The sequence below is a fragment of the Lissotriton vulgaris genome, chromosome 3_1 (assembly GCF_964263255.1).
Source record: "Lissotriton vulgaris chromosome 3_1, aLisVul1.2, whole genome shotgun sequence".
Taxonomy (NCBI): Eukaryota; Metazoa; Chordata; class Amphibia; order Caudata; family Salamandridae; genus Lissotriton; species Lissotriton vulgaris.
The window spans coordinates 421,212,608-421,234,401 of NC_141689.1; the positions used below are offsets into that span (position 1 = coordinate 421,212,608).

The following is a 21,794-nucleotide window of genomic DNA, read 5'->3' on the forward strand; positions in this document are numbered from 1 at the left end:
CTCGGTTACAATGTTCAGAAAGAGTGAGGTAGATGGTAAGGGGCATATTTATGAAATTGTAACACAACACAGCAAGTCACCTTACTGGGCTTTATTACAGGATAAGGGCATGAATGACCTGCATTTATTACAGTGCGGCACATTCCTGTCCTTTCCCAGCGCTGGTGCACAATGGGCTGCCTGGCGCCAACGCAGACAGCCTTGCACCATGTGCAAGCGTGTCTGTGCTGCATGCAGGATTGTTTGGGGGCAGGAAGTAGCACCTTTCTGCACAAAAAAAACAATCCTGAGAGGCATACACCAACACAACACCTATGGAAGGCTTTCCCAGGGCAGAGTAACACAACGCAGTCATTTGCGCTGGGCTGCGTTACTGCCCACTCATGAGGCCACTCAGGCTTCATAAATCGAACTTTGGACTTGTGTCGCTTGCACCACATCGCGTGGTGGAAGAGCCGACACAACTCCCCTCATAAATAAACCCATCCCTATTTAGTTTAGCTGAGCTTTACGTTTGCACCGAAGGCATCATGACCCTTTCCGCATGGGGCTAGCGGAGGTCTTTAGCAGTGGACTGGCCGAGTGGCTCTACACGGAGGTGGCGGCTCTGTCTCCGAGGGCAGTGAAGCTACAGTTCGTGGAGTCCTCCGCTGGCCCGGTTTGAAGACCCACACGGGTAGGCATGGCTAGTGTAGTTAGCTGAACCTGGCATCTGGCTCAGCTGGGCACCCACCGGAACTTGTACCCGCCCGAGGGCGTCCTAAAGGTGAAGGCGTTGCCCTGGGGGAAGGCGAGTGTCCGGATTGTGCAGTGCTCCCTGATGGAGGTCCGGAAGCGCATGCCCTCCTCCTGCAGGGCGCTGCCGCTCATGCTCAGCGCGCGCTGCCCGGTGCAGGTCTCCAGCCCGTGGAAGGCCCCGTGAAGGCTGACGCCTGGGCCCTGGCCCTCGCCGGCGCCCCGCTCCTCCTGCTGGGGCTTGAAGCGCTTGTGCTCGCTGCTCGGGTCCATGGTCTGCAGAGCCGCGTTGCACTTTTCAGAGATCTCCCGCAGTATCTCATCGACCTGGGGGTCATCCGTGCTGCTGGCCCCGTACAGTGCTTCCAGGTTTCTTTTGGCCGAGGTTCTTGGGAGAAAGCCGTCAACTAAAAGGCCGTCGTCTGTTGATCGATGGATCATCAGCTTCTGTAAAGAAAACAAAAAGAACACACTTTTCAATCCAATGTTATGCCACTAAAATGTTGACATGCCACCCGGTACCCTGAAATAGCGGCTTGTTCTATTTTAAGAAAAGCAGTGCAGACAGACTTGTGAAATACCGCCATCTAGGGGCAGATACAATGCATGTTCAGTCGTGCAACAGTGTTATGAGACTTTATTAAGTACGAGAGTTTAAGCTTGCAATTAAGGAAATGTGGGGCATATTATCAAGCCTGTGCGCTAAAATTATCGCCGCTTTATCGGCCGAAAACGGCCGATAAAGCGGCGATAATGGGCTTGATAATATGCTCTATGGAATTCCAATCGAAGCACGTGTTAGATGTGAAGACATCTAACATGGGCTTCGATTGGAATTCCACAGAGCATATTATCAAGCCCATTGCTAAAATTATCGCCGCTTTATCGGCCGAAAACGGCCGATAAAGCGGCGATAATTTTAGCGCACAGGCTTGATAATATGCCCCTGTGTTTGGTGGTCTGGCTGCCTGCTGTGGGTGACGGTGTCTGTGTATAAGTGTGTGCCCTATCGAAAAATATTCACTCCAGCAAAATGTGGCAAATGGAACACCGCACCTGCATTTTTCAGGCACCCTCATATAGTGTTTCATGAATAACTTCGTCTGTAAGGAGGAGGTATTAGGTCCTGAGGTTTACAAATTACCTCAGTTACCCAATGCTTATGTTTTTCGGGCGTTGCCCGGTACAGCCCCGTGGTGACACGGGCTCATGTAAGGGGACGATACGCTCCAGGGGCCTTATTTATGAAGGACTTGCGCCGCCGGTGCGTCACTTTTTCCCATGTTAAAAGTGACGCGCCGGCGGCGCAAGTTCTTCATAAATAAGGCCCCAGGAATTCTTTAAGTTTGCCCTATTATGTGTGCCTCAGTGAGACATACGCCCCAGCCGGGGCTTGGCGCCATAAATACGAGAAGGAGCCTAATATTTCATCAGAAAATAGACGGCTTTTGTAAACAAGCACAAACACAAGCAGACTTGCGGGTAGATAACTTTATTAGTCTATAACCCTTCTGGGTGGGCAGGTTTTCGAACTATAAGGGGACGCATCCGGGTGATTTGGCTTAGCAGTGAAGGAGACAGGGCAGTCGCCGCGCTAAAGGCAGCTCAGATATGAACCTGCTTGTGTAACTCACTTGTAACTCTCAACTCTTCCACCTTTGTGAGGAAACCCCTCATTCCTCCACCCCCACTTGCTGAAGATGTATTGTATTCTTCTCAATATTAAGGGATTCCTGTTGTCGTTATTCGTCAGCTGGATTTTAATGGCGTCAATGTGTACCTGATACTGCATACAACCTCTCTGGGTGCAGTGCTCAACTCTCGCCCCTGATGGGCTGCCGGTCACCCTCCCCTGGTGCCTCCCCCGTGATGTGTATGGGCGTGGGTGGGTCCAGTCCCCTGGGATCCAGTGTCTCAGGGTCAGAAGGCACCCGGAGGTGCAGTACTCACATCAAGCACGGAGGCCAGGTGCTTGGCCTGGCTCGCCAGCTCCTTCAGTTGGACGTTCCTCTCCTTGAGCGTCGAGATCTCCTCTTGCTTCTCGTTCAGCGTCATGTGCAGCTGTCGGGGTGAGAAACAAGCCCTGCTGGTCAGAGATGAGCGTGGCAGTGAATGGTCAGCGCCCTAAGCCTGGGCAGTAACACTGCTTCCCGTGGGAACAATAGGGCTGCCTGGTGGCAAAGATGAGAGACATCTGGGACCACCAGGGATTCAGGAAGCAGTAAAGACCCCCCCTTTCCCCAACAGATGAGACCCCTGCCGCAAAGATACCGCCAGCCCCTATCTAATCCACGCAGTACATTCAGCCACCCTTAGAAAGATGGGTATGAGTCTTACTCCGCTACTAAGCTGACGATTTAAATACCCTGTAGTCATGGCATACAATCAGTGGTCGAAGTGGGGAATAAGAAGTAGGGGAACTATGGGTGGAGAATCAGGGGGCGGGAATAACTGAAGATTGGATCAGTGGGCGGAGTCAGGGGTGTGGCTAGATATCGCAAAAAAATACCAATTTTTGGTACGTTTAGCATTTCACTGACCAGTTATAGCTTATAAAGTTATTTAATTCAAACAATGGATAAACATGTTTATTTGAGGTTTAATTCTGGAAAATGCAAATACTCATAGGGAATACAGGTTTATGCAAAGCGTGCGAAATATAAGCAGGGACAATGGCATGGGTGCAAATTCAGGATGGTGAGTGTAAAAATTCGGGACAAGGGTTAAAAATTCAGGACAAAAATTCAGGACACGAGGTCAAAATTCAGGACAAAAATTCGGAGCAACAGGTATGCTTTGCAGACACATCACTGGATGTCATGCAATAGTATATAAATAAATAGGCAAGGAACATAAGTACAAGTCACTTCTCCCACCCCGTCACCGCTCCTTCCCTGTCATTTTCCGTGCCCTGTCACCACTCCTGCCCATTCACCGCTCCTGCCCGTTCACCGCTCCTACCCATTCAGCACTCCTGCTCATGCCTAATCACTGCTCCTGCCCAATCAATGCTCCCGCCCAGTCACTTCGCCTGCCTCATCACTTCTCCTGCCCCGTCACTTTTCCTGCTTCGTCACTTCTCCTGCCCCGTCACTTCTCCTGCCCCATCCCCTCTCCTGCCCCGTCACCTCTCCATCCCTGTTGCCTCTCCTTCCCTGTCACTTCTACCTGCTCCTTCACTTCTCCTGCCCTGTCACTTCTCCTGCCCCGTCACTTCCCCTGCCCATTACTTCTCCTGCCCAGTCACCTCTCCCGCCCCATCATCTCTCCTTTCCTGTCTCCTCTTCTGTCCCTTCATTGCTCCTGCCCAGTTCACTCTGTGTATAACATTGACAAATTTCACACGGTGGCACGTTCCCCACAGTACTCTGTCTGGAGAAAGCTCCTCTGTAATCACTAACTCAGCATGATATGCTAAAGGCAGAAGGTGGCGCATTGTCATTCGAAAGGGGATAATCAGCCTCAATCGGAATGGCAATGGGCCTGCCCACAGTCTGTGAGAGCTCAGGGAGGGGCTGCTGCAGCCTTTGGAGTTCAACAGAGAAGTGCGAGCCTCCCCTGAAAACTAAAAGAAAAAGTTCTCATTTTTAAGTTGGACTATTCTTGCCGTTCCGGGATGCTTTTTTGAAAGAAAGAAGTAGGGGAACGGACTGAAATAATTTTTAAACGAGTGCTGGGGTATCTTTTCTTGTGACTAATTTGTACAGTGGATCCGACAAGGCCAATATTGTTTGTACCCTTGGTAGTAGAGTGCACGATACCAGAGTAGCACCAACCACAAGTTTTTTTGCTTAATACACTTCACCCACTACTACTTTTGTTAATAGGAGATTCAGTTTGTATACCACCACTACCTCATTGTAATCATACAACACAATAGAATACCAATAATGTTCTCAGAAATATAGAAGCCTGGAGAGAAGGCCTACAGGCCTATCCTGTCTGCTCACCGTCTACCTAGTTTCATTTACAGGATCTGCGGGATTTCACTTCTGAGGGTGTAAAGTTATGTACACGGTAAGCATCTAGATATATTTACAAAGCTCTTAGCTTTCGAAGAAATCTGTTTTTTTCAGGTAAGTGAGCTAAATCACAGGGAGGCAGATACATTTTCACAGAACTGCACAATTTGGTTTACAGATCAAACAAAGATTAGCCCCTTGTTGTGGAAAAAGCAAAGTAAGAAAGACATGAATCACACCAATCGTAGGAAAAAAGGGGATTTTACTGAGAAGTAGTCACCCACAATTCCAAAGTCATTGTCAAGAGCCTGTTGGTGTATTATCATGACACTCTGTCCCCCAACGCACCAGTGTGCGTCAATGGACAACTCCAGGGAAGGGCGCCTTAGTCAGCAGTAGGCTTCATAAAGCAGATCTCAGCGTCAGCAGAAAAACAACTCTCCATTATCTCTCGCCTTCTATGTTAGTAGCAACTTGTAGGAGTTTGTCATAGACTCGGAAGTACAATGCAGCCCCGAAGGAAGGGGCATATTAGCAACGGCCAGCGATAATTATCGCTGGCTGTGTTTAGCGATAATTAGATTATCGCAGGCTATCTCTGCTTGTTATCGCCCTGGTAGCGCGTAACGCAATAAAAATTCCAGAGATAGCGAGGTTATCTCCCTTTTGCAGGGAACATTGCTGGTTTTCCAGCGATGTTCCCTGCAAATGGTCGATAACCTTGCTGATACGACCCACAGGGTCGTATCAGCACAATCCACCCCCTATGTTAGGGGTGGCTAAGTCAAGAATTTACCAGACGTGAGTTATTGGAGAAAACAGCAGTTTTCTCCAAAAACTAACATCTGCTAAAATGCTAGGGCATCCGTGCTGATAGCGCGAAGCCGCGCTATTGATGTCCTGACATGTAGTGTATGTCAAGAACGCCCACTTTGCATCTCATTAGAGATGCAAAGGTAGACGTAGCGCAAAAGGGTGCTAACATGCGATTGTGCATGTTAGCAGCTTCTTGTAAATAGGGCGATATTTGTATCTCCGCTTTTTTGGCTTTTTAAGCCAAAAGAGCAGCGATGAAGCCCTTGTAAATATGCCCCAAAGTTCGTTCAAAGTTTAAGGCCATGAACTTGGGGATCCATTCTCTGCAGATTCAACACCCAATGTTAGCACAAGTATATTTTTCTAGTCATGTTCCCCGTCAGCTGGCTACATCTTATTTCATTGTACTGCAGGTGTGTTATTCGCATAGCTCATCACAAGGGATGTAGGCAACATGTGGCCGCAGTATATTCTAGAAGGCTGGGGCTGCCTGCGGCGCGCATGCGCACACTCTCGCTCACTCACCTGCGTGTTCTGCACCAGCGCGTCCCCCAGCGCCTTCTCATTCTGGTCGGCCACGCCCCTCCAGTAGTGCTCTGCGAAAGGTACCTGCAGCCCCAGGTGCAGCAGCGAGTCCGGGGCCATGTTCAGGGAGCTGGGCTCGAAGGCTGGGCCGGTGCAGTGCTGCAGCTGGAAGTTCACGTCCTCAAGGCCCGGCGGCATCATGGAGGCCGGGTCTGTGGAGAGAAGCAAGGGAAGGAGAGGAGCTTGTCAGGGTGTGACCAGAAATGGGAAAGTGCTACCATACTAGGTAAAACTCTGCGTACGGAAAACATTGGAGCAACCTATTTTGCTGCATATGTGCTAAGTAATGAGTGAGATACAGAGGATGAATCATAACACAACGATTTTACACAGAAAAAATAGAGAAAACTGAACCAACAAGTAGCGATATTTATCGCTAAATAGGCTTAGCAACGATTTTTTTATCGCTGCCTATCGCTGGATATGTTAGCGAAGAAAACATGCTATTAGCAACGTTTTTCACCATTGTGCTAAAATATCCAGCGATAGTGGCTAAATGCGTGAATATCGCTGAGAATACAGCGATATTCACGCATTAGCGACGAAATGCTCTTAACCATGTTATCCACCTTCCATTGGATAACATGGCTAAGAACTGGTCTGGGCAGGTGTTAGTATTTGGAGATATTCGCGCCTAGCGCAAATATTTTCAACGCTACGCCTGCCTTGCTAATAGGCGATAGCGACGTTAGCGACTGCTTTCAGTCGCTAACTGGTTGGGTATGCCCACTTTGGATGTCATTAGTGGTAAACATCGCTGACATGCAAAGCGGGCCCCAAACCGCTCGCTATCGCCTAAATGTTGTCGCTAACATCAGTTAGCGACAGCTTGCTAATAGGGCGATAGAATTATCGCCGCTTAGCGGCTGAAAACGGCTGCTAAATCGGCGATAATTGCCTATCGCCCCCCCTTGGTAATATACCCCTGAGTTTGTGTGTGTGCTACTTTGCTGCTAAAATGTGACCGTTTTTTTGTTAAACTTAGTAGGCCCTAATTTACCATCCTTTACAGGTCGGTGCGCTTCTTGAAAAAAAAGCAACACTGCTTTGTGTGCGCGATACAAAACTGCGTAAAACTTGATTTACAGAGTCGTCCCCTAAAATTGTCACTGGTGACGCAAAAAAAAACCTGCTAAGCATGATACACAATCTTGTTCCACAACACAAAGGCATTACGCGTAGGATGTGTACCCAAGTGGCACCCCCTGGGACAACCTCTCGGGGTAAACCACTCTGGTAAAATTTCCCTCTGGTACAATTTGAGCTAGAAGGTAAATCATAATTTAAGACCTTGCACCAGTTTGCGTCACCTCTGTGACACTGCACCAGCGCAGAGCCGTGATAAAAGCTGCCCCCTACTGCCAAGTGAAACCAGGTGCGAGCGAGCAGGCGTGCAGCTGTTTGCGTGGAATGCAGACGCACTGCACACATATAACACGGCGTGATCTTCTATTTCTAAAAGATACAAACTGACTGTATCATAAAGGGTATGATTGATATGAAGGTTCTAAAAAGGGAAATGGGAGTTTCTGTTAACATATATGTATTTGTCTGTATATTTATTGATGACGTCTTGTGTGGATGTAGTGTGACTTTCAGAATGTATGAACACCAAGCGCACGGTTGTCGATAAACACATGCCATAACAAAAAAAACTAACATTCCCATACCTGCCAACTTGAAGAATAATCTCGCCCTGTGAGCAGGGGGCAGGGCCTCGTGCCGAGAAGTACCTACCAGACACTTTTGAACCCCGCCCAGAAACCCCCTCTGCCCAAAAAACAACTTGCTAAGGCTGGTGCTAATGTCCTTGGGCGTTTTCACACCCCTTCATGGACGTTGGCAGTTCAAAGCCTCGGAAAACTGGCTTCTCGGCCCTGTCATATCGGCTCTTCACCGGGAGACCGTGTGAAGGGAGCCGATATCGTGTGTCACACAGTGGTACCGTGTGAGTTAGCAGGTATGCATCCCAGCATGTCTCGTTTCTACTCTTTGATATCTTCTGAAGTACAGTCACTCAGAACTCCTGGGTGCAAGAAGGAGTGCAAGGTGCAGTGGAAACACTGCTTCTAGGTCACTGAAAGAGCGCCACCAGGTGGCTCACAGGTGCAGAGCACAGACCGGATTTAAGAATTCAAGTTATGGATCCTACTGAAGTATTTATTGCTGGTGTCGACCCTCTCCACCTGCTATGGCTACTCCAGGCCTTAAGAGAAGAACACAAAAAAGTTACCCCGACCCTGAGCCCTATGCAGATGTTAAGTGTGTTTATAAGTTTTAGTGGGAAAATGTATCTTATGGAGAAACAGATACATAACGTCTAAAAGTAATACGATTCAACCAAGCATGTATTAATTGATATTTATTTGTTTATTTTATTTATTTGCAGACGATGATGAAGATTATAAAAATATTAATATGCTTCCAAATAATATTTACAAAATTACGGGTAGATGTGTTCATTTTCAGTGCAGTGCAACAATCAGGCTTTTAAAGCCAAAAAAGCGGAGATAAACCCCCTTGATAATATGCCCCAAAGTTACTGTGCTGCGTTGTGCAAGGGGAGGGAAGCTACGTTCAGCCTTAGTTATCAAAAACGGCCTGCTTCTGTTGTCATCCTCTGTGGTGAGACACAAACTGGTTGCCTAGTGCCACACAAAACCTTGGGACCAAGGGGCAGAGGTGTGTGCGATATCTAGCCTAGTATTTGTACTGGAAGCATAACCGTCCAGTACACAATCCTTTGTCTAGACACATTCTATTACATCAACACATTTGATATGTGCTGTACAGTGCAGCCCACGTGCAATGTGTGAAAAGGTTGGAGAAAAAGCTAGGGGGCATATCATCAACACCCGGCGATAATTATTGCTAAGCGCACTTAGCGCTAGGATAATTATCGCCGGGTATCGCTTGTTTTTTATCGCGGAGAAAGCACACTATCAGCGACGCTTATCTCCAGAGCGATAAAAATACCCGAGTTAGCTGCCAAATGTGCAATTATCGCTCGGATCCCAGAGATAATCGCACAACATTTGGCTCTACATTGTTGATAGGGCATGGCATACTTAACCATGATATCCACCTTCCATTGAATATCATGGCTAAGTCAAACTAAAAGCAGGCGTAAGGTAAGTAGCAATACTTTTCTTATCGCTATGCCTGTTAGCGTGCTGATTGATCATTGGAGAAATGTCGGTTAGCGACATTTCTCCAGTTATATTCATCAGGAACACCCACTTTGCATCTCATTAGAGATGCAAAGGGAGGCGTAATGAAAAGGGGTGCTAACATGCGATTTTGCATGTTGGCACCCTGTTGTTGATAGGGCGATAGTTTTATCTCCGCTTTTTTGGCTTTTAAAGCCAAAAATAGCGGAGATAAAAACCTTGCTGATATGCCCCAAAATTTCTCCACGTTAGCGCTCGCTTCCAGGAGGAGACTTTTTTGATGCAAAGCTGATCTTACTATCTTAGTGGATCAGTCTTTGCGTCTAAAACTATGGGTGACTGCAGTGATCTGCCCATGTCACTCCCACGCAACACCCTCTATATGCAAAGTGGCACCGACAGCTATTTTAACCAAGAAAAGGGCACCATTCCAATGGAAAGTATATTTTATGGTGGACAGTACCCTTTCAAGACTTTGCGATGCTTTGCATCATTTTGCGCGACTTTGCACCAGCACAGAGTCTTCGTAAACCTTCCCTGATGTTTGTTTTAGCCTTGATGTAATGATGCAGTAGTCCAGCGACTGATACTCTCTATACCCTGAGGGGGAGTTGGGTAGTTGAGTCACTCATCCTTACCAGATATGAAACTGTCCACTGCATCGCGGAACTCCTGCAAGTCAAACTCAGGCTCAGTCTGCAGGCACTGCCCCTGAAATTCAAAAGAGAGAGAGGGCTGTGAGGGGGGCGGGGCACAGAGGAGCTGCATGTGAAGTGATAGCTCTGACAACAAAAGCAGGCACACGATGGAATTCTGCATGCACTCCCAGAACTGACCACTCATACTAGAAACAAACAGCACGGCTGCATGGAGCGCTATATAAATGCTACAGTGCACTACAACTGAGCACTGGCACACAATGGAAGGCTGTGTGTACCTTAGTACTGCCCATCATACCAGAAACAATAAGCAAAGCTAAATGAAGCGCTATATAAATGATCAAAACCAATACAGTATATCCCTGATTCTGACCACCCAAACCAGGCAGAAGAAGTAAGGGTAAATGCACCCAGGTGACCCATCCAAGCCAGCCACGGGATGGAAGACATCATTTACCCATCTGGGGACAAGGTGTAAGGATTCATGCAACCCATACACAGGAAGTAAAGCTACATGCACGCCCAGTACAAAACCAAAGTAGAGAAAAGAAGATGTGGGGATGAATGTCACCACTGTACTGTTCATTGCAATCAAAACACTTCACAATCACGTAATACATAAAAACTGCGGAACTCAATACATCAAATATTATTAATGATTGGACCAATGCATTCATCATGATCCCATGAAACAAAGCATAAACCAGGTCACACAATAAAACACTTTCCAAAGAGAAACGAATTCATTTTTAAAATATCAATGATTATTATAGCAAGATATTGCACATATGTCATATTAAAGTGCATAAATGGTTAATCCATAGCTCAATAACAATGATAAAGTGCATCAATTATGTTAGACCCTGGGTTATTTTAATAAAAAAATTCCACAAATACTATAACAAGATATAGCACCTATTTTTTTTTTTAAGTGTCAACGTGTCATTGGTTAACATTTCATGATTCCAGGACACAAGTAAAGTGCAACAAGTATATCCGTCCCAAAATAGGTATAATAGGTTCAGTTTGTACTACTAGGTGTCTGACTGAATTTAGTACAGATCACTGTACTGACCACTAAAGCACGCAGATGTACAGCTGCATGTGTCCACGGTGGTACTCATCCAAACTAGGGACAAGGTACAAGAATGCGGCCACCATCTATGCCAGGAAAAAGAAGCAAAGCTGCATGTATGCCCCGTACTGCCCACCCAAAAGACGCAAGCTATAATGATGCTGCATGAAACCCTAGCATGGACCACCCAAAGCGCACAGATGTGTACACCCAATGATATTGACCACCCAAAGCAGGTGAGGTGAATGTTGTACCTACAGTAGTGAGCACTCACACCAGGCAGAAGATGTAAGGAGTCGTGTACCCCCAGCACTGACAACCCAAAGCAAGCACAGTAGACAACGCTACATGTACCATCAGTAATGACCACCAAAGCCATGCACATGATATAAGGATGCATGAACGGTATTACGGAAAACCCAAGCCAAGTACATGCGGTAAGAAGGCATGAACCTACCATGTACTGACCCCTCCAGCCAAGCACACTGTACAGAGCTGCAGGAAACACTTCTGACCACCCAAACTCGGGTGCAGTTCACTGAGCTGCATGTACCTTCAGTAGGGGCTAACCAAACACTGGTGTACTCTGCAGAGCAGCACGTATCACCCAGGACCCACCGCCCAAATCAGGCACAAAATGTAAAGATGTACGCCCTCCAGTACTGGCACCTCAAATCAAGCTCAGTATGCAGAGTGGAAATCAGTCCCAGTACTAGCCACCTAAACTGGTCACAGGATGCACCTCTACAGGTACCCTGCCCCCAGCGCTGATCAGCCCTTCTAATTACAGTCTGCAGAGCTACATATAACCACCCGCACTACAGACACAGCACAAACAAAAGATGCAGAGGTGGATATTCCTGCCAATGCTAACCACCCAAAGCAAGCAACTGGTGCAGAACACCAAGTAACCCCTACTACTGGCCAACACACACCAAAGACCACCCAAAGCAAGTACAGAATGTACAGGTGGACATACCACCCCCGAGGACTGACCACCCAAAGCAAGCACCTGGTGCAGAACACCAATTAACCCTACGACTGGCCAACACACTCTAGAGACCACCCAATGCAAGTGCAGAATGTACAGGTGGACATAACACCTCAGAGGACTGATCACCCAAGGCAGGCACCTGATGCAGAACACCAAGTAACCCCTACTACTGGCCAACTCACACTAGAGATCACCCAAAGCAAGTATAGAATGTACTGATGGAAATGCCACCCCCGAGGACTGACCACCCAAGGCAAGCACCTGGTGCAGAACACCAATTAACCCTACGACTGACTAACACACACTACGGACCACCCAAAGCAAGTACAGAATGTGCAGATGGACGTACCACCCCCGAGGACTGACCACCCAAGGCAAGCACCTGGTGCAGAATACAAATTAACCCTATGACTGACCAACACACACTAAGGACCACCACCCAAAGCAAGTACAGAATGTACAGATGGACGTTTCACCTCGAGGTCTGACCACCCAAGACAAGCACCTGATGCGGAACACCAATTAACCCTACAACTGACCAACACACACTAGAGACCACCCAAAGCCAGTACAGAATGTACAGATGGATATACCACCCCAGAGGACTAGTCACCCAAGGCAAGCGCGGAATGCAGAGATTAGCGTTTGATCCACGTTCTGACCACCCAAAGAAAGCACTAGATGCAGATGTGCATGTACCAGTCAAGCACTGATCGCTCAAACCAAGCACAGGATTCAGATATGCATATACCACCCCAGAACTGATCAACCATTGCAAGCACAAGATTCAGGGAGACAGACATGTACAACCCTAGTACTGAGCACCCAAAGAAAGCACACAATACAGATATGTATGTACCAGCAAAACAATGATCACTTAAAGCAAACACAGAATATATATATATATATATACCACCACAGAAGTGACCACCCATTGCAAGCATAGGATGCAGGGAGACAGGCATGTACCACCCTAGTACTGAGCACCCAAAGGAAGCACAAGATGCAGATATGCATGTACCAGCCAAGCACTGATCGCTGAAACCAAGCACAGGATTCAGATATACGTATACCACCCCAGAAGTGACCACCCATTGCCAGCACAGGGAGCGTGGTGGCCACTCATGCTTAGATACAGGATGCCGGGCTACTTGTAAACCAGTACTGACTACCCGAGTAGAGACTGCGCAGCTGCATATAACCTGAGGGAGAGCTGCGGGCATCTCTGCTGCAACGAAGCACGCAGTACCTTACGTGCCCCCCGTAGTGCCCCACCACAAGCAGCCATGCAGATTCTCTGAGGGCAAAGCGTGGAAGTGGTACAAGAGTAAGTCTGGATGTGGAGTAGGGCCGGAGTTCCATGCCCCGCATGTTGGCGCCCAGGGGCTGCGCATTCAGACTCCTGGCACCACGTACCTGCACCTCGCAGGACCACCATGGGGAGTGGAGCTGGCACGCCCGCACTGCCATCCCGAGAGAGAGCGCGCGACTGGAGCGGCTCGGCTGCTGCCTGCAGGGTCAGGGCTGATAACTCACCGACCCTGGCGTGGCGAGCGTGGGGGCGGGGCGGAGGTGTGCTGTCCCGCCCACCCCTGCCGTGTCCATAGAAAGGGCGTCGCGTGTGGCTGACAGCCAGGGCACAGTTGCATCGGAGGTTGGCTCTGCACGCTGGCACAGCCAGAGGACGGGGCTGCACACTGGCATCCGGCACCGGTACTGCAGTCAGAACTAGCCTACCGCTCCCCAGCGGCAGTGCGATGACACGCGCCCGCATTTCACCGTACCCAAGCAGAAGCCTCTAAGATTTCTTGCGAGCTCAGCATTCCGGGACACTTGAAGAGTCTAACAGCCTGATTCATGTAGCTAAATTGCACTCGCAAAGGGCCAGATTCTCAGAATCTGGCCCTTTGCGAGCGCTATTTTTGCATTTGGTATTCATGATACCAAATGCAAAAATCGCTATTTAAGAATTCGCATATTTGCGTGGAATGGCATTTAAGGAATCTCTAATAGAGATTCCTTAAATGCTATTCATGACACACAACAAAATAGCGATTTTGGACTTTTGGGGCCGCTATTTACCGACAGGTCAGACCTGTCGGTAAATAGCAAAAACTCCGAAAAATGCTTTTAAAAGCATTTTTCAAAGTTGCATGTAGCACACACACATGTCCTTTGGACATGTGTGTGCGCAACACCAGTCCAAAAGTGCATTTTAGGGGTGCTACAGGGCGTCCTTTGGACACCCCTGTCACCCTTAAAATCGCTATCTCAGTTGCGAGTAGCAAATTGCTACTCGCAAATCCCCATTCATTCCAATGGGCCTCTTGGCCCATAGGAATGAATGGGGAGTATTTGCGAGTAGCAAATTGCTACTCGCAAATAAAGAACATGTAGGAATCGCTATTTAAGTAGCAATTCCTACATGAATGCCGTTTTGCGTGTCCTCAATAGCGAATCGCTATGATTCGCTATTAGGGACACGCAAAACGGCCGGTACATGAATCAGGCTGTAAGTGTGCACCTCTGCACTATGCACACACCTCTCGGCTGTACTACAATATGCAGGTGCGCCTCCTCCACACCTTGCGACAGAGTGTGCACCTCTGCACTATGCACCCGGGTATCGGCTCTTCTACAGTATTCAGGTGTGCGTCCTCCACACCTTGTACAGAGTGTGCACCTCTGCACTATGCACACACCTCTCGGCTGTACTACAGTAGGCAGGTGCTCCTCCTCCACGCATTGTGACAGAGCGTGCACCTCTGCACAATATGAAGGTGCGCCTCCCCCACAACTTGTTACATAGTGTGCAAATCTGCACAATGCACCCGGGCATCTGCTATTCTACAGTATGCAGGTGTGCGTCCTCCACACCTTGTACAGAGTGTGCACCTCTGCACTATGCACACACCTGTCGGCTGTACTACAGTAGGCAGGTGTGCGTCCGCCACACCTTGTACAGAGTGTGCACCTCTGCACTATGCACACACCTCTCGGCTGTACTAGAGTAGGCAGGTGTGCGTCCCCCACACATTGTGACAGAGTGTGCACCCCTGCACTGTGCGCACAGGCCTCGGCTCTTCTACGGTAGCGATGTGTTCTTTCTCCACGTTTGTGACTTGTAGCGCCATGAACTAGCCCTGTGGGCAAGCGAGCACTTTACAAAACTTCCTAACTAACATAACTGAGCTTGCACCTCCGGACTATGCACACAGGCCTCGGCTCTCCACAGTGTGCAGGCGTGCTTCCACCACACCTTTTGAGAGCGCGTGTACCTCTGCACTATGGAAACACGCCTCGGCTTTTCTACAGTAAGGAGGTGGGAGCTTCCCCCTCCACACATAGTGACAGAGAATGCACATCTGCACTATGCACACAGGCCTCGGCTCTCTACAGTATGCAGACGTGCTTCCACCACACCTTTTGAGAGCGGGTGTACCTCTGCACTATGGAAACACGCCTCGGCTTTTCTACAGTAAGGAGGTGGGAGCTTCCCCCTCCACACATTGTGACAGAGAATGCACATCTGCACTATGCGCACACGCCTCGGCTCTTGAACAGTGGGTAGCTGTGCCTCCTCCACGCCTTGTGGCAGAGTGTGCACCTCTGCACTATGCACACACCTCTCGGCTGTACTACAGTAGGCAGGTGTGCCTCCTCCACACCTTGTGGCAGAGTGTGCACCTCTGCACTATGCACACACCTCTCGGCTGTACTACAGTAGGCAGGTGTGCCTCCTCCACACCTTGTGGCAGAGTGTGCACCTCGGCACTATGCGCACACGCCTCGGCTCTTCTACAGTAGGCAGGTGAGCCTCCTCCACACCTTGTGGCAGAGTGTGCACCTCGGCACTATGCGCACACGCCTCGGCTCTTCTACAGTAGGCACGTGTGGGTCCTCCACACATTGGGGCAGAACGTACACCTCTGCACTATGCACTCGAGCTTTGGGGCTTCCACAGTGGAGATGTCCTGTAAGCAGTGCTGGAAATGGATGAATTATTCAGAAACTGACAGTTCAACCATTAAATAAATAACGTTGCCACCATGGACAAATGTAACAGCAAATCTGTTCTGACTTGTTTACAAACGGATAGCATTTTAAAAAATCTTATGAGGGTAATGCTCCTACGGCAGAGAACACTGTATACCCTAAAAGTTCCAGTGCAATAGCAACACATAGACTCTGTTGGTACATGAACTTGCTGAGGTGATTTGTGTGCAATGTGCAGTATGGCCACAGGCTTGACTCGTCAATGTGCCCACTGCAAAACTCAGCACATAACATGCAGGTCACAGATTGGCCCCAAGGACAAATGTGATAGCAAGTCTGTTCTGGATTTCTTTTTTATAAAGACAGTCTGCATTTTAAAATAACTTATGAGGGTATAGAGATCGTTGCATAGTGTTAATATGCCTATTACAAATGATGGAGAATAACACACAGGTCACAAATTTGATAACTTTATTTTATTACTGATAGCTTAGTGGGTTACTGCTTTGGTTGTAGATAACCTTCTGCTCGTGCAGGGGTGGGCTTTTGATTTCTGTAGAGTTGACAACAGCTGGTAATTGCCAGATGTTCTAAAGTCTGTGGCCGATGTTAGATTTTAGCACGTCACACCTGGCAGAATTTAATAGAGCAAAAACGTTTAGGATTTATAGTGACATACAGATTTGGGTGCCCTATCTTACAGCATAAGAAGGATGAGTTGAATACCACTGAGGATCTGGCCTTCCTCAGAATATTGAGGAATAATTTGAATGACTAAGTGGTAAACCAGTTCTTTTGCTTTCTATTGCAGAATGACCCTACTTCCCTGGGGTCTTATTTAAGCACAGGCACGCAGAGAGATTGTGTAAAGCTTTTGGGGTGTTGTATAAGCTAGTTGGAACAGTGGTTTGATTTTGCACCAGTTACCATCATTAGTGATATGTGGGCAGAACCTACTTGCAACTGTTCCTTATTCCGGCTGTCGAATTTTGCTTTGTGTGTACATCTGGCAGTTCTTTTAATCTTTGAGTAAGTCCAATTAAATATGAATGTTTGCTCAGTACTGCTACGTATTATACAAACCTAAGAACATAAACCTAGTGTCACCTGTATTTGTTTTGATCATCCATTCACTAACTTTTTTGTAATTGCTCGACCACCTCTGATGTGTCTGTAAAACAGAACTTTTCCTCGATTTTTTGTCGTGAACTTTGACCCATAGTCCTGAATTTTTCGAGTCACTGACCATAATTTGCCTCCACACCGGGTGGTCACCCTATGTGTAGTGTGATGGCAGCAGGGTGGGAGTTTCGGATGGCTGAGCTGGCTGAGGTGAGTACCCATCAGTGTTTCCCTAGTCACCCTCGGCTGGCAGCACGCCCCTAGGCTGTCCTTACAGTGTGACGCAATGTGCTGCTTCCTACTACTACCCTTTGCACAGGTGAAGCCAGCAGCACGCCTGCAGGGCCGACCGGAGTATGAGTGGCTGAGGTCAGGAGCTTCACATGGGACACATGTTCAGTCCATCAATGGCCAGTACACACATGCATGTCCCATGCATACACCATGCACTGTATACTAGTGCACACGTTCAAACCTACACGTGTGGAATGGAGACGTGCACACATAGATGCTGCATGCATGCCTACACGGAGACATGCACAGTGCACATACAAACACGTACTTGCAATGTACTCATACGCAAATGAACGAGTGCACCTGCATGTAAACATACGCACAGCACACATGCAGCTGAACTACTATCCCTGTGCTGACTTCCCAGTGATGTGACTGGTGAGAAGCAGTGATGGAAAGCGTCTGGATGAGATGGTCATTCTCAGTGGATCAGGGCCAGGGACCCCGAGAGTGCCAGGGACCCTGAGAGTGCCAGGGTGTGTGGAGCCCTGACTCAGAAAACGCTTCTGTCCCAACTTTTCACTGTCCGTCGGGAGGTGGGGGAAGTCAGTCCCCAAACACTGCCCAAAAAGATCTGCTTCCTCCTTCTGGAACTACAAACACGCAGAAAAAAACACACCCTGAGATCACATGAGACGAAAGCTTGATCTACCTGTCAGGGGAGAGTGCTGAAGGTTCAAAGCAGTCTCGTCCCAGCTCCCTGTCACCCGACGAATGCAGTTCAGTCGCCGACAACAGTGTCTGCTCCTCTAATTGTCCTTATTTTGGTTCAAAATCCCTAATCAATAAATACTCTTCAAGATTTCGTCGCTGTGCCCTCCCATGCCAGCCCCTTTTTTTCCAGTGGCCCTGCACATTGCCTCCCTTCAGCTCCAGTGCGACGTCAGCGGCGAGGACACACAGGGGTTCTAGCCCTTGGTCTGTCGAGCAGGACTGACCTTTGACATTGCACGTTCTTATATATCACCTTAGTGATATGCGATGGGTGCACTTTGCAGTCCTGCGAACACATGCCCTACCTCTTTGCATGAAAATCCCGGCGTGCAGACGTTTTTATAAGATTTACATCACACATAACATGACGATGCTGTGTGTGGGTGGTGAATCCGGTCCAGGGAAGCCATGGCTAGGCAGTTCGGGCTGGACTGTTCCCATGAGGCACAGGGTCAGACTGATTTGCATATGGCCATGTCTGAACTGGGGTGGCAGAGTGGGCTAAAGAACGGTGATGGATTAAACCCAGATCTGTTGACTGGGTGTGAGTGTTTGATTGGTTCAGATGCTCCGTCCATCACCACCCCTTTTGTACTGGTGTGTGGGTGGTGGTCAGATTGGGGGCCTCTGGCTGCTGGCACTGTTTGTCTATTTTATATTCTCCCGAGTCAGAGCTCTCAAATGAACATATTTACATCTGTGGCATTCTTCCGAGTATCAATTGATGGCAAAAAGCTTGTAAGACCCAGTATTGCTATTGCAATTTTTTTAAAGGGTAGAGACTACAGCCAAGGGTAATATGCGCTATACATGCCCCCTTTCCCTGGTGGTTTTCATACCTCACAAAGTAAAACGTACAGAAGAATACCCTTGAAAATCAAAAGGTTTGCTTAATACACTACATTATATCTCCAGTATTGGTTTATGTGTAAATGGGACCCATGCACTGTGGGTTTACATATTGGTCCATTTTAATCACAAGCAAATATCAACCCAGGTGAAACAAACGTCCCCATCCCACGACACCTCATAAACCACGTGTGATCTCGGGCAGAGTCTGTCAGTTGCAGAGTATCAGGCACAGTGTTCTTTCTTACCTGCTGCTCAGGGCCATTGTTCGCAGAGTCTTGTTCAATGACAGAAGAACAGTCTGCCAAGTCCTGCCAATCGATGGTGGCAAGAGCTAGAAAAGAAATGCGAGCGGTCAGTGAGCACAAAGCGAAACCACGGGGGTCTTTCGGGTGACTGACTTCTGCACAGTAGCACCGCCATGAGGCAATTGATGTCGGTCAAGATTTCGTTTTTACTTCTAAAAAACGAGTTTTTGGCGAGGAAGGCGAGTCATCAGAACGTGTTGTTTCTATTCGAGGAACTTACCGGAATCTACCGTGTCAGCACACGGGTCAGTGTAGATTGTCACCGGACCGCTGACGCCGATAGGGAATATTTTTCTTTGTACATGCTGCAAAAAGGAAAATGCATATTTTAAGATGCAAAAATCGATTGTTAGGACCAATAACTTAAAAGAGTCTATGAACTGTGCGAATCTATGGGCAAATAATATGTGTATAGATGAAGATATCGTATGAGAGCGATTGGTGCAAAACAGTAGAGCAATTATGCAAGGACAGAGGCTATTTCTTAATGAACACACCAGTAACGAAGACGTTCAGGAAGTCGTGCTCTAGTCGTTCATACTTTGGAAACATTGCTCAAAGATGTAAGCGAACCGAGTCAGACGCTCAGCATCACTGTAGCGATCAGTCCAAAATAAATATTTACTAACACAAGGTTTGAGCATGCACAAATGCGGCTCGATGACGCAGACCTTAAGCATACGCGTGATAACGGCCAAGTGGGTCTCTCCATGAATGCATGCAGACCGCGTGCACCCTTACCTTCCTCTCTGGTTTCACTTGCTTCTTAATGAGCCTGTTGGACAGATCCTGTATTCTGTTGGGGCACAGCCTGTCGAATGCTTTTCTCCTGTTTTGCATGGCGGTGTTTGTGTATTCACTGTTCCCTCCGGTGATTCGGACTCATACAGTGGCGACGGTACATCTCCATGATAGTGCATCCCGGCGATCCTTATACACTGACAGCTGTGGCAGTTGTTTACATTCTGGGCCAATCAAAAGGGGCGAGCGAAGGTGGGGGGACGCCGTCTCCAAGGAAGAGAGCGTCCCTGACGCCGGATTCCAAAAGAACTGCGCGTGCGCGAAGTAGCCCGGCGGATGAGCCCGGGAATCGTAAACTGTCAGAATTGTATTTCATACACGCATGCGCGAATCCAGGACCCAGCCTGATGATATAGGAGGTGGTGCAGGGGGAAAGGAGCTTGATACATTCTCCATAAGCGCTTACTGCATATCACGCCCACCACTGTTTTGGGAGGTTGGTAGAATTAGCGAGGGGAGGGTCACGTGTAAGGTAGGGAAAGTCAGTTGGTCAGTGGCCGCCACAAAAGGCGCCCTTCCGACTTACCACCAGCATCGCATCCGAGCCTTAGGAATGGCCTCGGGGAGTGTAAGTAGGGCTGGGCGGGAGCCTTCTAAGCGCTCTTTCCGTTTGCGTTGCCGCCGCCAGCTTTGTTTCAGCAATTGCTAATGCTACGGGACATACATACCAGTGCCGCTGCCACCACCACGTCAGCAACTGCCATTGTCTTGCGAGCACTTGTCAACATCCAAAAGGGAACTATTGTGATAAAATCGTCAGATTTGGGCTATCTGTTTGACCTACCAACTGTGAACCAATGTACAGGACGGACGTTGAAAGACGTAACGCTTATAAACATTTCTGGGGGAAAAACGGACCTCTCAGTACTTATTGAAGGTGATTTGGCATGTAGACAGTCTGCTCTCAGAAGTTTCAGTGCCAGCCGTTGCTAAACGAGTCCAATGGTCACAAATCCCAACACCGGTGAAATACAGTCACTTTAAACCCTTCCATTCTGTATTTACCTAGTGCACAGCTTTCCAAACTTTCCACGTTAATGACACACCTTTTCGACAATCTTCATCCTGTGACCCGGTAATGCGAGCGAGCGAGCCGAACCTCCTACAGGGGGTTCTGGGGAGTACTCCTGCAAGAAAATGTTGAAAAAATAGTGGGCCAATGGTGCACTTTCAAGCAAAATTGAGAAAGCAGGAAGGTTCTAACAAAGACAGTGACTAGCAAAACTGGGTGTAAGCAAGGTTAGGTGTGTGCCTGAAACAAGAATATAACCATGCACACATTGACACATGCCCCCTTGATTTACAGCACAAAAGGGGGGGGGGGGGGGGTGCACGCACTGCCAACCCTTCCAACCATGCACAAAGTCCACCTGATGCCTTGCTGAATATGAGTGTTGTAAATAGGTTTCTAACTTCACTTTAGTGTAGTCTGTCTTTTATATTGTTTGCTTAGTGTACCACCCTGTAAATGTAAATGTAAATGTGGTTGTCTTGTAAAGCGCACTGCTACCCGGAAGCGTCCTGGCGCTATAGACCGCTGGGGAACCCGTCCTGGCTTTCCCTGTGAGATGTTCCCTCCTGGGTATCTCCAAGGTGAAACCAGGCATCCCCGGCGTTTGTGGGGGGCCGTTGTGGAGATGAGGCAAGCTAATGCCCAGAGTTGCCGAGTGTGATCCCTGGTTAGAGTAGGCACCGAGGCGAGAATTATCGAGTC

The 21,794-nt window shown here is 48.3% G+C and overlaps 1 protein-coding gene across 1 annotated transcript; it reads right to left on the reverse strand.

Annotated features, from left to right (window-relative positions):
• Positions 1-609: 609 nt before the first annotated feature.
• On the reverse strand, positions 610-20,224 carry MCIDAS (multiciliate differentiation and DNA synthesis associated cell cycle protein). The gene is made up of 7 exons (XM_086962948.1): positions 20,021-20,224; positions 19,500-19,584; positions 19,220-19,305; positions 9,907-9,979; positions 6,039-6,250; positions 2,686-2,796; positions 610-1,182 (listed from the first exon to the last, which is right to left on the reverse strand). The coding sequence occupies exons 1-7, from the start codon at positions 20,117-20,119 to the stop codon at positions 718-720; spliced, it is 1,131 nt and encodes a 376-aa protein (XP_086819074.1). The 5' UTR covers positions 20,120-20,224; the 3' UTR covers positions 610-717.
• Positions 20,225-21,794: the final 1,570 nt, after the last annotated feature.

Coding starts and splice junctions, on each gene's coding strand:
- MCIDAS (XM_086962948.1), bottom strand. CDS start 20,119: ATGCAAAACAGGAGAAAAGCATTCGACAGGCTGTGCCCCAACAGAATA. Junction 19,585..20,020: donor AAGTGAAACCAGAGAGGAAG/GTAAGGGTGCAC, acceptor TCCTTTTTGCAG/CATGTACAAAGAAAAATATT. Junction 9,980..19,219: donor ACAATGGCCCTGAGCAGCAG/GTAAGAAAGAAC, acceptor TTTGAATTTCAG/GGGCAGTGCCTGCAGACTGA.